This window comes from Rhincodon typus, chromosome 30, assembly GCF_021869965.1.
Source record: "Rhincodon typus isolate 14 chromosome 30, sRhiTyp1.1, whole genome shotgun sequence".
Taxonomy (NCBI): domain Eukaryota; kingdom Metazoa; phylum Chordata; class Chondrichthyes; order Orectolobiformes; family Rhincodontidae; genus Rhincodon; species Rhincodon typus.
The window spans coordinates 33240862-33256008 of NC_063361.1; the positions used below are offsets into that span (position 1 = coordinate 33240862).

A 15147-nucleotide genomic window follows, 5' to 3' on the forward strand; every position below is an offset into this window, starting at 1 on the left:
CTGGCAGGGAGATTGGCATCATTCACCCTGCTCATCAGCCTCCACCAGTATGTTTTGTGCCTTATCTACCTCTATTCCAATATTCAGTGGTGCGCAAATCTTCAGCCACTGGAGGTGAGAGATAAATAGATGAAACAAAAATTTATCTTTGATATTACATTGCTGCATGAGCCCATAACAGAAACTGAATTACAAATTCTGTTGTTTAGAACAGGAAAAATTACAAGTATTTTGGCATGGAGTTTTTCCATAAATATAACTTAGCTTTACTAATCATCCAGAAATCAGTTACAATGCAAAGTAACTGTTTTTTAATGTATAAAATTGCAAAGCAATATTATTTACTATGGGCAACAAGTCCACAGATAGGAATCCTAGCTAGACAAAACTATTAAAATACCTTTTACTAATGTTGCTTTGTACCTTTTCTATGGATGACATGCAGATTAAGTTCAAATTACCAGCTTCAAAGAATGCACAGATAGGCTGAACCCCTAATTTTATCAATTTAAATAAAAATACATTCCGTATGGAGATCTACATTATGTGTTTTAATGGAACTGACAATGACTATTGCACTTTTACATTCCTGTTATGTGTCTGGCTTTCTGCTCTGTGCCAAAAATGATTCACAAAATGACTCTATTCAGGACTCATGACAAAGCAACCAGATAGCCCCAAAGAAAATAGATGGGCACTTTCTCAGTGCTGGGCAACTTCAAAAAAAATACTATGGCTGTACAAGCATGCAGTTCTTCAAAGTGAGTATTGTTTCTCTTCCTCTCATTTCTCCTTATCTTACTGGCTGCAGCCAGCCTTTCATGCCTTGGCACAGGTGACAATTCTTTAATGTACAAGCTCAATGAATGTGACCAAGCTATTTAACCATGAGAGACATAACAACAGTTCAATCCTCTTCCAATCACCACTTTCAGCCAGGATCACTGGACCCCACTACTCCACCAATTGTACCATCAGTATAATTATGTTGATTCAATCACCAATGTATCTGACTCAGAAGTAGTAATACATTTTCATTTCTAAATGTCATATTGGAGCACAATGAACTACTTTATACCTGAGGGGAAAAAGCTCTACTTCACAGAAAAGAACAGCCAAGGACAACTCAAACTAACAGGATAAAGGGCAGCATTAAAGGAAGTGCTTACAAAAATGGGAAAAAAAAGCACAGATCCTGCCAAATGGGAAAGTTATAAAGACTAGCAAAGAGCCACAAAGCAGTTTATAAGGGCTACTAAAAGGGATTATGAAAGGAAACTTCCAAGAGACATCAAGAAGAAGAAATTTTATAGTTGTATAAAGGGAAAGCAGGTAGTCAGGAGCAATATTAGTCCACTAAAGATGAAAATGGGGATACTGTCAATGACTATGAGTAAATGGCAGGTATGTTGAATAACAACTTTGCCCCAGAATTTTAAAATCCCAAGGAAATTAACAGTGGATTGGGGTAAGGGACTGAATAAAATCAATGCAAGTAAAACATTGATAATGAATAGAATTGAAGAGTGACAAATCCCTAGGACCTGAAGGTTTCCATCTGAGGGTGTTAAAAGAAGAGAGGAAGCACATTAATAGATGCCCTAACTATAATTTTGCAGAGTTCCCTAAATACAGGAGTCATCCCTCTGGACTGGAAAACTGCATATGTCACTCTGCCTTTCAAGAAAGGTTAAAGAGAAAAACCAAGGAATTACAGACCATTAGCCCAACATCTGTGGTGGAGAAATTGTTGGAGCCTATAATCAAGGATGGGGTAACTGAACACCTTGAAAATTTTCAATTAATCAAGAGAGCCAGCATGGATTCATGACAGGTAGGTCATACCTGAGAAACCTCAGTGAATGTTTTGCAGAGGTGACTAAAGTAGTGGACAGAAGAATGTCCATGGATGTTGTTTATATGGACTTACAACAGATATTTTAAAAAAGTCCTTGATAAAGTCTCACATGCGAGATTGTTAACCAACGTAGAAGCCCGTGGAATAGAGGCCAAACTATTAACATGATTGGGAAGTAGGTTGAGTGGCAGGTGACAGAAAGTAGGGTTAATGGGATTACTCAAATTGGCAGGATATCACCAGTGGTGTCTCACAGGGATATATGTTAGGGTCTCAATTAATCACATTATTTATTCACAATTTGGATAATGACATAAAAGCCATTTGTCCAAACTTGCTGATGACAAACTTAAGTGGCATTGTAGACAGTGTAGATGATAGCATAAAATTACAAAGGATATTGACAGATTAAATTAAAGGGCAAAACTGTGGCAGATGGAGTTCAGTGTAAAAAAGTGTGGGGTTATCCATTTTGGGCCAAAAAAAGGATAGATCAAGGTATTTTCTTGATAGTATGAAGTTAAATACAGTGGATGTCTAAAGAGACTTGAGGGTACAGGTGTTTAGATCTTCAAAATGCAACAAACAGGTTCAAAAAATAATCAATGTGGCTAATGGAATGCTGGCCTTTATATCAGGAGGTCTTGAGCATAAGGATGTAGAAGTTATGCAGGAGTTACCCAAAACCCTGATCAGGTTCAAACTGGAATACTGAGAGCAGACCTGGGCTGAGATCTTAGGAAGAATACATTGGCCTTGGAGGAAGTACAATATAGATTTACAAGAATGATACCTCAACTATTACCTGTACATAAACCAGCACGATATGCTGCTCCCCCTTCCTTTACACTTTTAACAAAGATGGTATCCATAGGCTCTGCTCGACTTTTCTGATGACCTGCGAAGTAAAACAAGACCAGTTCATAAAGTTATACTATTAAGCTAACTGGTAATAAGGACTCCATGCAGAAATGACATAACAACTGAAATAACTGGTGGCTCAACAGGTCAACAAAATTAAAGGGGAAAACACGTGGCTAAAAGATTGGTGTGGGAAAGGCGGATTCAAATGCAGAGCACATTGGCACCAGTACCAGGGAGCTGTTTTAAAGAGATGGACTCTGAATCAGTGGGACCACAGTCCTAAAGAGTTGCAATACCTAGAGCTGTAGATAGTGCTTTTAACTAAATTGAGTGGGGGTGTGTTCAATTGAATGGAAAATTGTAAAGTTAAAGGTAATGGAGAAGGTAGGATTACTGGATAGTGATGGAGTTAACTGTTACCAGCAAATAAAAGGAAGAGATGGATTATGTGAATATTGTATAAGTATAGGGAAACTTGATAATAGAACAAAAATAAAGGCTTTGTATCTTAATGCATAAAGCACTGGAATAAGGCAGATGAACTGATGCACAAATCGAGGTAAGACAGGGAAGACAGTGCAGCAGCAATGGCAGGAATTTCTGGGGTTAATTCGAAAAGGACAGCAGAATTGCATTGCAAGGAAGAAGACACATCATAGGGTGGATGAGAAAACCATTGTCATTTCATTCTCCCACCAACTTCCACATTCAAAGTATCATTCACCGCCACTTCAGACAACTCCAGCAGAATGCAACCACCAAACACATCTTCCCCTCACTCCTGCTGTCTGCACTTCGCAGGGAGTGTTCTCTCCAAGACAGCCTAGTCCATTCCTCTACCACCAATGCAACACCCCCTTCCCATGTAACTGCTGAAGATGCAACACCTGCCCCTTTACCTCCTCCCTGCTCAAGGGTGCAAACAGTCTTTTCCAGGTGAAGAAGCATTTCACGTGTACCTCCTCCAATCTTGAGTATTGTATTCACTGCACCTAATGTGGCCTACCCCAAATTGGAGAAACCAAACGCAAACTGGTGATCACTTTGCAAAACACCTCAGGTCTGTTCACAAGCATGACCCTGTCCTTCCAATAGCCAGTCATTTTAACAGTGTCCTGCTCGCATGCCCACTTGTCTGTCCTCAGCATGCTGCAATGCTCCAGTGAATCACAGTAAAAAGTGGAAGAACAAGATCTCATCTTCAAACTAGACACCGTACAACCTTCTGGGCTCAATATTGAGTTCAACACCTTCAAAATGTGAACCCATTCCTTCCCTTGTTACATTGTCTGTCACCATGTCCTCTCTCTCCTCCCTCCACTCCAGTGGGACAGTCTGCTCTTTCCAGTCTGGCAGTTAGCCTATTGTTCAGCCATTCTCACATTCAAACTTAATCTGAACTATCAACATCCTGTCTGCCCCAGCACACCAAACCCCTCTCCCCCACCCCCCCACCCCCCATACTGCATAAATGCTGCCCCCTCCACACTTCACTTCAGCTCTGATGAAGAGTCATCTAGACTCGAAACATTAGCTTGCTCTCTCTCTCCATGGATGCTGCCTGACCCGCTATGATCTCCAGCACTTTTTGCTTTCAGTTTGAATTAGAAAAGCATAGTTGACAAGGGAAGTCAGGGACAGCATAGAAGCAAAAGAAAAAGAATACACTGTGGTGAAGATTAATGGGAAGAGAGAGGATTGGGAAGTCTCTAAAACCAAAACACAACCAGAAACACAACAAGTGGGAGATGAAGTAGTATGAGGGTAGGCTAGATAGTAATATTAAAGAAGATTGCAAGAGAATTTTTTTAGATATCTAAGAGGTAAGAGAGGGAGGCAAGAGTGGACATTGGATTGTTTGAAAATGAGGAACAAAGAAATTGCAGAGGAACCAAATAGGTACTTTGCATCAGTCTTCACAGTGGAAGCATACCAAAACTTCAAGACAGTTGGTGGCAGAGGTGACTGCAGTGGCTATTACTAAAGAGAATCTGCTAGGGGAAGGTGAAAGGTCTGAAAGGGATAAATCATTCAGACCAGACGGACTACATTCCAGTGTTCTTAAGGAGATAGTGAGGAGATTGTTGAGGCATTGGTGGTGGTCTTTCAAGAAACACTAGAGTCAAGGAGGGACCCAGAAGACTGGAAAATGGCTAATGAAACATCTTGTATAAGGAAGGAAGGGAGGCAGAAGATGGGAAATTATAAGCCAGTTAGCCTGACCTCAGTCTGTGGTAAGATTTCAGAGACCATTTTTAAGGATGATATTGTGGAGTACTTGAAAGTGCGTGGTAAAACAGGCATGTGTCAGCATTGCTTTGCCAAGGGGAGGTCATGCTTGACAAATCTGTTTGAATTCTTTGAGGAGGTGATGAGTAAAGTAGACAAAGGAGAATCAGTGGACAAGATCTAGTTGGATTTCCAGAAGGCCTTTGACAAGGTACCGTACTTGAGGATACTAAATAAGGGCCCATGGTGTTAGGGACAAGGTAGTGGTATGAATAGAGGATTGGCGGACCAACAGAATGCAGACAGTGGGGATTAAAGGGGTGTTTTTCAGGATAGCAGCCACCGACTAGTGGAGTTCTTCAGGGGTCAGTATTGGGACCACTGTAAATCATGTTATACATTAACAATCTGGACAAAGGAACTGAGGGTGTTGCTAAGTTTGCAGATGACACAAAGATAAGTGAAGGGGCAGGTAGTTTTGAGGAGCCATCAAGACTGCAGAAGAATTTGAACAGGCTAGGAAAGTGTGCAGAGAAGTAGCAGATGGAATGCAATGTGGGGAAATGTGAAGTTATGCATTTTGGGAGTAATAATAGAGGTGTAAACTATTTTCTAAATGGGGAAAGGCTTTGGAAATCTGCAGCAAAAGGGACTTGGGCGTCTTAGATCAGGATTCTTTTAAGGTTAAAATGCAGGTTCAGCTGGCACTGGAGGGCATATGTAGCATTAGCATTCATTTCAAGAATACAAATAGGTCTAGAATACAACAGCAGTGATGTACTGCTGAGGCTATATAAGGGTCTGATCAGACTCTATTTGGAATATTGAGAGCAGTTTAGGCCCTGTATCTAAGGATGGATGTGCTGGCCTTGGAAGAGGTCCAGAGTAAGTTTATAAGAAAACTGCCCCAGGGATGAAGGGCTTATCATGTGAGGAGTGGTTAAGGAATCTGGGTTTGTACTTTGAGTTTAGAAGAATGAGTGGGGGTCTCATTGAACTTCACAGAATACCAAGAAGCCTCAATACAGTGGAACATGGAAAAGACATTTCCACTAGTTGGAGAGATTAGGGCCAGAAGGCAGAATCTCAGAGTGAAGGGCAGAATCTCAGAGTGAAGGGAAGATCCTTCAGATCCAAGATGGAGGAGGAATTTCTTCTGCCAGAGGGTGGTGAATGGGTGGAACTCATAGCTGGAGAGGGCTGTGGAGGCCAAGTCATTGAACGTATTTAAGACAGAGACAGGTAGGTTCTTGATTAGTAAGGGAATCAAAGGTTATGGGGAGAAGGCAAGACAGTGGGTTGAGAAACATATCAGCCATGATCAAATGACGAGCAGACTCGATGGGCCCGATGTCCCAATTCTGCATCTAAATCTTATAATTTCGCAATGTTAATTCATCTGATCATGAACATTCTAATCCTCTGGAATGCAAGATCAGAGCTTTGCAAGCCAACCCATATCAGTTTGTCTGAAATTATTCAAATATAAATGCAGTTGTTTCAGAATCTGATTGCTGGGATTAATAACAATTCTACTATTATATCTTTGCCACTACCAGAATGGTAAAGGAATGGCTAAACGAAACATGGTTCTTCTTCAGCCAGCAATGACTTTGTACTTTGTATGTTATATACAGTGTTAATTGAGTTTGTGTTAATCTGCAAGTTGAAAAGATTCTATCTTCCCTTGAAGGAAACACTGGAGCAGGCAGGTTATTTTTGTAGCTATGAGGCCTGAATTTACATTTAAAGCTGACTTATCCAGCATTCAGATTCCCAAGCTGCTTGTTTGATAGCGAACATTAATCTTGAATGTCAGCTCACTCCTGATTGCACATGACATCATCCGCACATGTGCAGAGGTGTTCTGACAACTGAGATTTCTGTTGCAGGATACTTCATAGAAACTGTTTCCAGCAGCCATCTTTAATGGCACTGTATTACAGTTAGTTACTTCTTGATATTTTAGCTTCGACCTTGACCCCATCTGTATATCTCCCATTGTTTATTTAGCACTAAAACTTTTAAATATGTCTCAAATTGATTTTAGTGCTTTTCACTAATGGCAAATGTTTCAAGTTATAACCCAGAACTCCCTTTCTAACAGCACTCTGAAAGTACCTAACTCCCACAGAATGCAGCTATTCATGAGGATAGCTCAGCACCACTTTCTCAAGGGCAATTAAGGATTGATAGAAAATAAATGCTGGTCTAAGCATCGAAGCTGAAATCCCATTAACAAATATAAGAAAATCCCTACTTTTCCACTGAGCACAAAATCCAGACTATAGTGTTAACAAGATGTAGAAGTGCAGATATGGCATGAGATTCACACCTAATTCATTTAACCAGGGAAAGTGATTTGTTTATATTAGTGCCATTTCCCTGTTTAATCCCTGTAGCCATGCATATTTTCTTCCTTTTGCCTCAAGTGTCCATCCAATTTCCTTCTAAAACCATCCATTACCCTCATGGACAGAGTGTTCCAGATTACTAAAACTCACTGCATTAAAAAAATATACAGTCTCTCTCATTCCCCTGCATCGCTTGCCCAAAACCTTAAATCTGTGACACATAATCCTGGTGCCATGAATTAAAAGATTCAAATTTTCTTTGCTTACCTCATCCAAACTTGACATCATCTTAAACACTTCAAATGTGCCCTCAATCTCCTTTGCTCCACCAAGAACAATGCCAGTGTCTCCAATTTAACCCTGTGGCCAAAATTCCTCATTCCTGAAACCATTCCAGTAAATGGCTTGGGTACCTTCTCAAGGACCTTCTTCACATCCTAACTAAGTGAGGTGACCAGAACTGGATGTAATACTGTAGTTGTGGTCTAACCAGAGCTTTAGCTATTAAAAGAACTCAGGCTTATTGAAGATTGATTCCAATAACTCCATAAATTTGGAGCAATAGGGGAGGTTTGAGGAGTGGGGCAGTAAAAGAGAAGGAAAATTTGAGATAGGCTTTAGCAAGTTTTGAATGAAAACATAGTTATGATGTCAAATGGCCTCGAACAAAAAGAGTTCATTGGTTCCAGCCGACTTCCATCCAGAAAGTAAATTGAAAATTGACCCCATTATGTCTAAGCAGTTAAATGCCAAACATAAAATATTTTAATCCAAGTTCAGTCATTGTAACTTGAGGCACCAATGTATAGCAGCCATCTGGAAGTAACCATTATATAGGGGTCCGTGACTTATGAACACTTGTACTAACAAATGAGATTGCATAATACTATTCATTTTAACAATCCAACACTCATTCATATGTACTTATGAATGGATATTTTATTTGTGGTGTGTTCTGACTTGCATACAAATCAACTTATGCAGGTACTCAAGAACAGAACCCATTCATAACCCGGGGACTGTCTGGATTCTGTTTAATCTCATTTCAAGCTTTTGTTTATGGAATACATTATGATCAGATAGATGATGTTAATCAATGCTTTCTACAAGTATGGGCAACAACTCTGAGGCAAACCCAAAATTCACATCTTTCAAAAAAAATCGACTAAACAGTCCATTGACTACTTCCTCTGGCTAAAGTTGCTAAGCATCACCATCCACACAGCAGCAGCTAATTTTGACAATGGCATATTTTGGAAAAATAATTAAAGTAAGACTCACCTTTTCCATTTCCATTTTCTTCATCCTACAAAAGAATCCAAATAAATTTCGTTAAATATAACTGTTGTGAACCTTCGATTGCAATGATTTGAATAATTCTCCATTTTAACCACCTTTAATAGACGATCCTTTCTCCAGAACCCACTATAGACATCACATATAATAAAATGGAAATTTTAAACCAATACAGATTGAAGGAAAGACACCCATTGTCAGGGCAAAACACGTAAATCATTTAAGTTTTCCAACTTGGTTGATAGGTCTCACTGGCCCAACTGTATCACAAATGAATTAAACACAACATATCTAATATCTTATGAGAAATCCCCACATCTAGAGTATGCCTGGTATGCAGACAGTTAAACTTGACCATCAGAGAGTCACCAGAACCTGTTATACTGTTGGGCAGAGTATTAAAAAGGGTCCAATTCACTTTGCTAATTATTCATTTTAAATTGGATCTGCAACCTTCAATCTCTGTTCTCTTGGACACTCTGTTGTGGCATTTGTCTGAATATTTCCAGGTTTGGAATTGGTCATATGACTGGAACTGATTATGCTATTTGTACCCTGTTCATACCACAGTACAGCTTCAGCAAAACTGGCTTAATGTTATGTTTACTGTCAGTCCTTGATCTCTTTCAGCATCTCCCTTTGTACTTGGACAATATCCTTAATTTTTCCCTGAATTAAACAGTGCAAGGCCTTTCAATGCTCCTGAACTGAGGAGCCACATGAAATACATTCCCAAAGAACTTTCAAAGTAAGGTTTTTAATAATCAGAATTTTGAACAATATTTTACAATTTTGTTAAATATTTTCTGAAGAAGGGTCACCAGACCTGAACCATTAACTGTGATTTCTCTTCAAAGATGCTGCCAGACCTGCTGAGCTTTTCCAGCAACTTCTGTTTTTGTTTCTGATTTACAGTTTCTGTTTTTATTTGAACAGAGTACTCTTACTTAAGTAATTTCTTTTTATCCTTATTGTAACTCAAAGTGGCGTTGGATTGTGGCAACAAAACACTTTTCACTGTATCTACAAGATATATGTAACAATAGATCATTCATTCATTTTTCAAGGAATGATGAATGGTAGTATGGAGCAGAAAATGGACATAACAGATACCATAAGGGTAGGGTATGTAATTAGTAAGGTGAGTTTGGTAATATACAGCGAGAGAACTCGCTTGGCATCATCATGAGAAATCCTCCAAAAGAAAACTCAATGCCACTTGGGACTTGGCCAAAATAACTAAGATTTAGCCCATGATTTTTTTTTTCATGCCAGGTGCCCATTCCTGACAGTTACACAAATAGTTGTTATTTTAGCAGTAGCAAGGCCAATTTTGCTACAAGTACCACAATACCTGAAGCCAATTACATGCAATTTGGGGGGTAGTTTGCAAGGAGACGAGCCCAGGGATAGTGTGACAGGGGAGTTGACAGCAATGCAGGCATGTAGCTTTCAGCACACTCTAACCCACCCAATTCCCAAGTTCCAGTGCCTCAATCAGCCACTGTGCCTTTGATTCAGCCTCAACCTCAGAGATGACAAATAAATCAGGAATTGCTGCAAAACCTCAGGAGGCCTGCCAGTATCTGTGGAGAGAAAGCAGAGCTAATATTGTGGGTCCAGTGACCCTGGGTCACAGAAGAGTCACGGGACCCAAAATGTTAACCTTGCTTTCTCTCCACAGATGCTGCCAGACCTGCTGAGGTTTTCCAGCAGCCACAGTTCTTTACTTTTTGTGCTCCGAGATGACAAGTTGACAACATGTTTAGAATAGCCATGCACAATCCATGACAACAGGCCTGTCTGCAGCACTGTTAATCCCAATAGTTGTGGAATGAGACTCTTAAGTGGTCATTAATTGGCCTCTTAAGGCCTCAATGGGCAGCAGGGTGGCAAGGTCTACCACAGGCCTTCCTGTTCAACTCAAGCAGAGATGGGTTAGAAGTGGTCAAATTCAAGGACACTATTATCTCAGCTAACTAAATGCCCTTTCTGCCTCCAAACCCATCACCAACAAGCCAGGGATTCTGCCTATAGTTTTCTTGAATATTTGTATCTCAAATCTTTTTGCAGTGATATGAGAATAAAAGTGTGTGATGGTCATTAACCTCCACAGGGGTTTGTGCACTATTGCAACACCTGCCTGTCTATATTTTCTCTATTTGTGCATTCAGAGGTCTCGGGGACTACTCATATTTTATCCAAGGATCCGAATCCTAAAAAGGCAGCATCTACATCTCAGAGCGTCATGACTGAAGCAAAAACACAGCATTCAGAGCTTGACAATCTATCATTTGATACTCCCCACATGACCCAACCACCTAATTTTAAAAAAGAAAACAAAGAGTAAAGACCAGTAAGAGTTCTATCCCCATAAATCTCACTGCACCGATGAGGTGGAGAGATGCCATTTCACAAATCTCTTCAATAGAAAACTATGTACAATAGATGATCAAATTGCTAAGCACAAGAAATATTTACAAAACTGTAGTCAATATACTCAATACATTTATGAAAGATTTATTCTCTGTTGATATTAGCATAGTTCAAGACCATCAGAAATGCTTCAACTGGATAGGTTAATTGCAGTACAATCATAATGGATCTGACTGTGACATCCTTCCTACTATAACAACTCTCATGGGAAAACAAATAACTTACGTTGTTTTACACAAGCTCAAAACCTCCTTTCAGATAAACAAGCAATTCTCTGATCTTAAGGTCATGAGGAAGGGAGAGGAAAAATCATTCAAGGGATGTTGGGAAATACTGTTCAAAATACAATGAACACAGAAATGGAAAACTCCAAGACCTCTTTCAAAAAACAAAATAGATTTCAGCCTAAACGTGCACTGTTTCCACAATGGAGACCTTCCATACACCTCAAGAACTTGAACGAATCAGCTGTTCAATGTCCTCTTTAATACCTGATTGAAAAAAGGACTACAACCTTCGATGTCTAATGTCGTTCATGAAATATTCAGGAAATATTCTGGTCAGAGTCACTGAGCAAATAATAATAAAATATAGTTTGTTATTAACAGTGTGTGCAGTGATTGGAATGAGTTGGCTAGGTGGATCTCGTTGAGCATAACATCCCTAATTAGCATGCTAACCTGGGCCAATCAGGGAGCCCTGGCTGATAGATATAAACAGGGGTCTCAGAGAGTCTCCTTACACTTGGGACAGGCTCTGAGTTAGCTAGGCAGAGTCTACCTACTGTGCCTGTGTAAATAAAGGGTGACTTGGTCTTGGGATACCTGCCTTGTGCAGTTATTTCAGTGGTGATCACAGAAAACAGTGCACTTCTGAAGAAAGTTTGCTCACAACAGTTGTCTTTGAGTTGGGGTAAGCATTTCTGGCATCACGCCTTTATTTGGGAAGCTTGACTCATTTGACCCTGCAGAAGACTGAGTCCAGTATGTGGAAAGAAAGCATTTTTTGGGGGGGCGAACGACACTGGGGTAGAGGAAAAGCAACCAGTAATTCTTCTGACTGCTTGCAAACCTGCAGCATTTTTGGTTATTAGCAGCCTAACTTTCCCTGAGGCACCAGATACTAAAACCTTTCAAAAGTTGGCTGATTTAATTAAGGAATATTATGGTCCCAAGTTGCCTCTAATTTTGAGATGCTATCAGTTTTATTCAGCAGTCTGAGAATGAAGGGAATCTGTGTTGGGATTTTTAATGAAGTTATGATGACTGGCAGAGGCACTTGATTTTGGGTTAATCCTGAATGAGATGCTGAGAAATCATTTGGTCCATGGGATGAATGACATAACCATGCAAAAGTACCTACTTGGTGAGTCCCAAGTGGACATCAAACAGGCGCTCAACTGGTTTTGCCATCAGAAAATGGAGCATGTGAGCTACAGGGCATTCCAATGGAAGTGGACACTCTCACTTGTCTGACTGAGCTTAGGGAACATCACTTGAGTATAGGCAATGGCAGAGCCTCACGCAGGAGCAGAGGGACCCTAAGTCAGCCCACAGCAATACCCAAAGCCAGGCCTCAGCCAAATAGGTAAAATGTTCTTCAGGATCTAGCCCAGCAAGCCTTTGTAGTCGCTGTTGGTACGTGGACTCGAGACAGCGAAAGAGTCCTACGATGCCTGACTTCAGTAAGAGGACACATAAGACTGTATATCCAGGCAAGTGCACACCCTGGAAAGTCTATCTACATGTGGTTTGGAGGAGTTAAATTGATTAGCAACATCAAATCAGAACCAATCATAATAAATCTCTGGTTGATTGGTCACCCAGTTCCGATGGAAGTCAATATCGGTGCAGTTATATCAGTGGTTGCAGAACCAATCTTTAACAAAATTCACTCTAGACTCATGTTTATGCAAGACTTTGGCCAGAGTGAGAACATATACCAGGAAACAATTACAGATTAAGTGTACGACTTTCGTTCCAGACTCCTATGGGCAACAGTTGGTGCACTGTACTGTAGTAAAAAAAAGACTCGGACCGAAGCTTGATGGGACGGATTTCTTTGAGAGAGATTCACCTTGATCGGCTCAATATTTTTCGCTTAAAAAATGGCTGCCTGAGTGAAGTCCTAATTAAATTCCCAGAGGTCTTTCAGCAAGGTCGAGGGATTATCAAAGGAGCCAAGGCCACATTGCATGTTGACCAGGAAGTAATTCTGTGATTCTGCAAGGCCTCCCAATGCCATTTGTCTTACATGCAAAAGCAGGGGCAGAAATCAGAGGCTGCAGAGTGAAGGAATCATCAAACCAGCAAACATTGTGGAATGTGCAGCACCATTTGTATCTATTGTGAAGCCTAATGGGTCACATTACCATTTGCTTAAAATCCCCAGAAAGGCAATCAGCTTCTCACAGCTGGATAAATAGGCCCTCGCATACAGGATTTATATACAAAATTGACCAGTGTTCTATCCTTCACAAAGCTGAATGTGAGCTATGTGCACCTGCAACTGCAACTAGTTTGGGAGTCCCAGAAACATACCACAACCAATATCTGTAAGGGTTTATACCAATATACAAGACTTGCATTTGGGGTATCATGAGCCGGCACACTTTTCCAGGGGACGATGGAGAATGTTTTACAGGGGTCTACCCCAGGTTCCATTTATCTGGATGATGACCAAATAACAGGTAAAACCAATAAAGAGCACTTGGAGAACTTAGACGTAGTGCTTAAACATTTCTCCCAGGCAGGCAGACACCTTAGAAGGGAAAAACGTCTGTTTCAGGCACCCCAAGTGACCGACGTGGGCTACAGAGTAGACCAAACCCACTCTCTACCTGAGTTTAGGTCTTTCCTAATTATTATGGTGGATTATTATGGAAAATTTATATGTAACTTGGCCTCCATTTTGGCACCCATACACCCACTATTGAAAAAGGATGAGCATTGCATATGGCCACATAGCCAAGAAGTAGCCTTTAGGGAAGTGAAAAAGCTGCTATCGTCATCTAAGGTGTTGACCCACTACGATCTCAAGCAAAATGTGGTGCTGACACGTGATGCCTTCCCGTATAGTATCGGGGTAGTGTTGGCTCAGTGGTGATCCAACGGAGAGGAACGCCCGACAGGGAATGCTTCTCAGCATTCAGCTGATGCCGAACACAAATATGCCCAGAGAATGAAGGTTTGGCATTTGGTGTAAGGAAGTTCCATCAATATCTTTATGGATATAAATTTGTAATAGTAACGGACCACAAACCCCAGCTAAGGCTACTTAAAGATGACAAAGCTCTGCCGCCTATCGCTTCTGGTCAAATTCAGCCGTGGGCCCTTATTCTCAGTGCATACAATTGCAAATTGGAACACCAAGAAGGTTAATACTCAGAACGTTAACTTCTCCCTTCCTCCTGATGTTGCCTGGCCTACTGTGTTCTTCCAGCCTCCTGTTGGTCTACCTTGGATTCCAGCATCTGCAGGATTTTGCCTCTGACAAATGTGGATGCCTTGATCTGCCTGCCGCTGTCTGTTACACTCCCGGTGGTGCCTCCCCTGGAAGTGTCCGTTCTGTGGTCAAACTTTCTGGACACCCTTCTGTTCACCGCTGTCTATCTGTGCACACAAAGATCCCATCCTGGCAAAGCTAAAACAGCTGGTGGTGATGGGGGAAACAAAAGGACCACCACAGCCAAAATTTAAACCTTTCTGGACCCAGCAAGACCAGATCACCATACAGGACAGCATACTATGGGGAGCAAGAGTGATTGCCCCCAGTAAAGATCACCACCAGATACTGGCTGAACTCCATGAGGGTCATCCAGGGATTTCTAAAATGCAAATGTTGGTAAGACGTTAAGTCTGTTGACCAGGATTGGACGCCAACAGACGCTGCCCCACCAACACAGCTACGGAGTGTCAACAAGGACAAATTATTGCCAGCAGCTCCCCACATTTGTGGGAATGGCCAGGTAAACCATGGACTTGGTTAAACGTCGGCTATGCCAGTCCTTTCTTGGGCTCAACGCTCTTGGTCATTGTGGATACCCACTCAATGTGGTTGGATGTGCATTGACCATTCCTCAAACTCAGGGATGACAACTGAAAAGCTGCG

The 15147-nt window shown here is 41.0% G+C and overlaps 1 protein-coding gene across 2 annotated transcripts in view; it reads right to left on the reverse strand.

Moving 5' to 3' along the window:
• Positions 1–15147, reverse strand: part of arhgap23a (Rho GTPase activating protein 23a) — a 306389-nt gene that overhangs the window by 159344 nt on the left and 131898 nt on the right. For both annotated transcript variants that reach the window (XM_048614508.1, XM_048614509.1), the window contains exons 4-5: positions 8587–8611; positions 2664–2756 (exon numbers count right to left, since the gene is read on the reverse strand). In XM_048614508.1, the coding sequence (XP_048470465.1) occupies positions 2664–2756; positions 8587–8611 (118 nt within the window). The remainder of the gene's footprint in view (positions 1–2663; positions 2757–8586; positions 8612–15147) is intronic.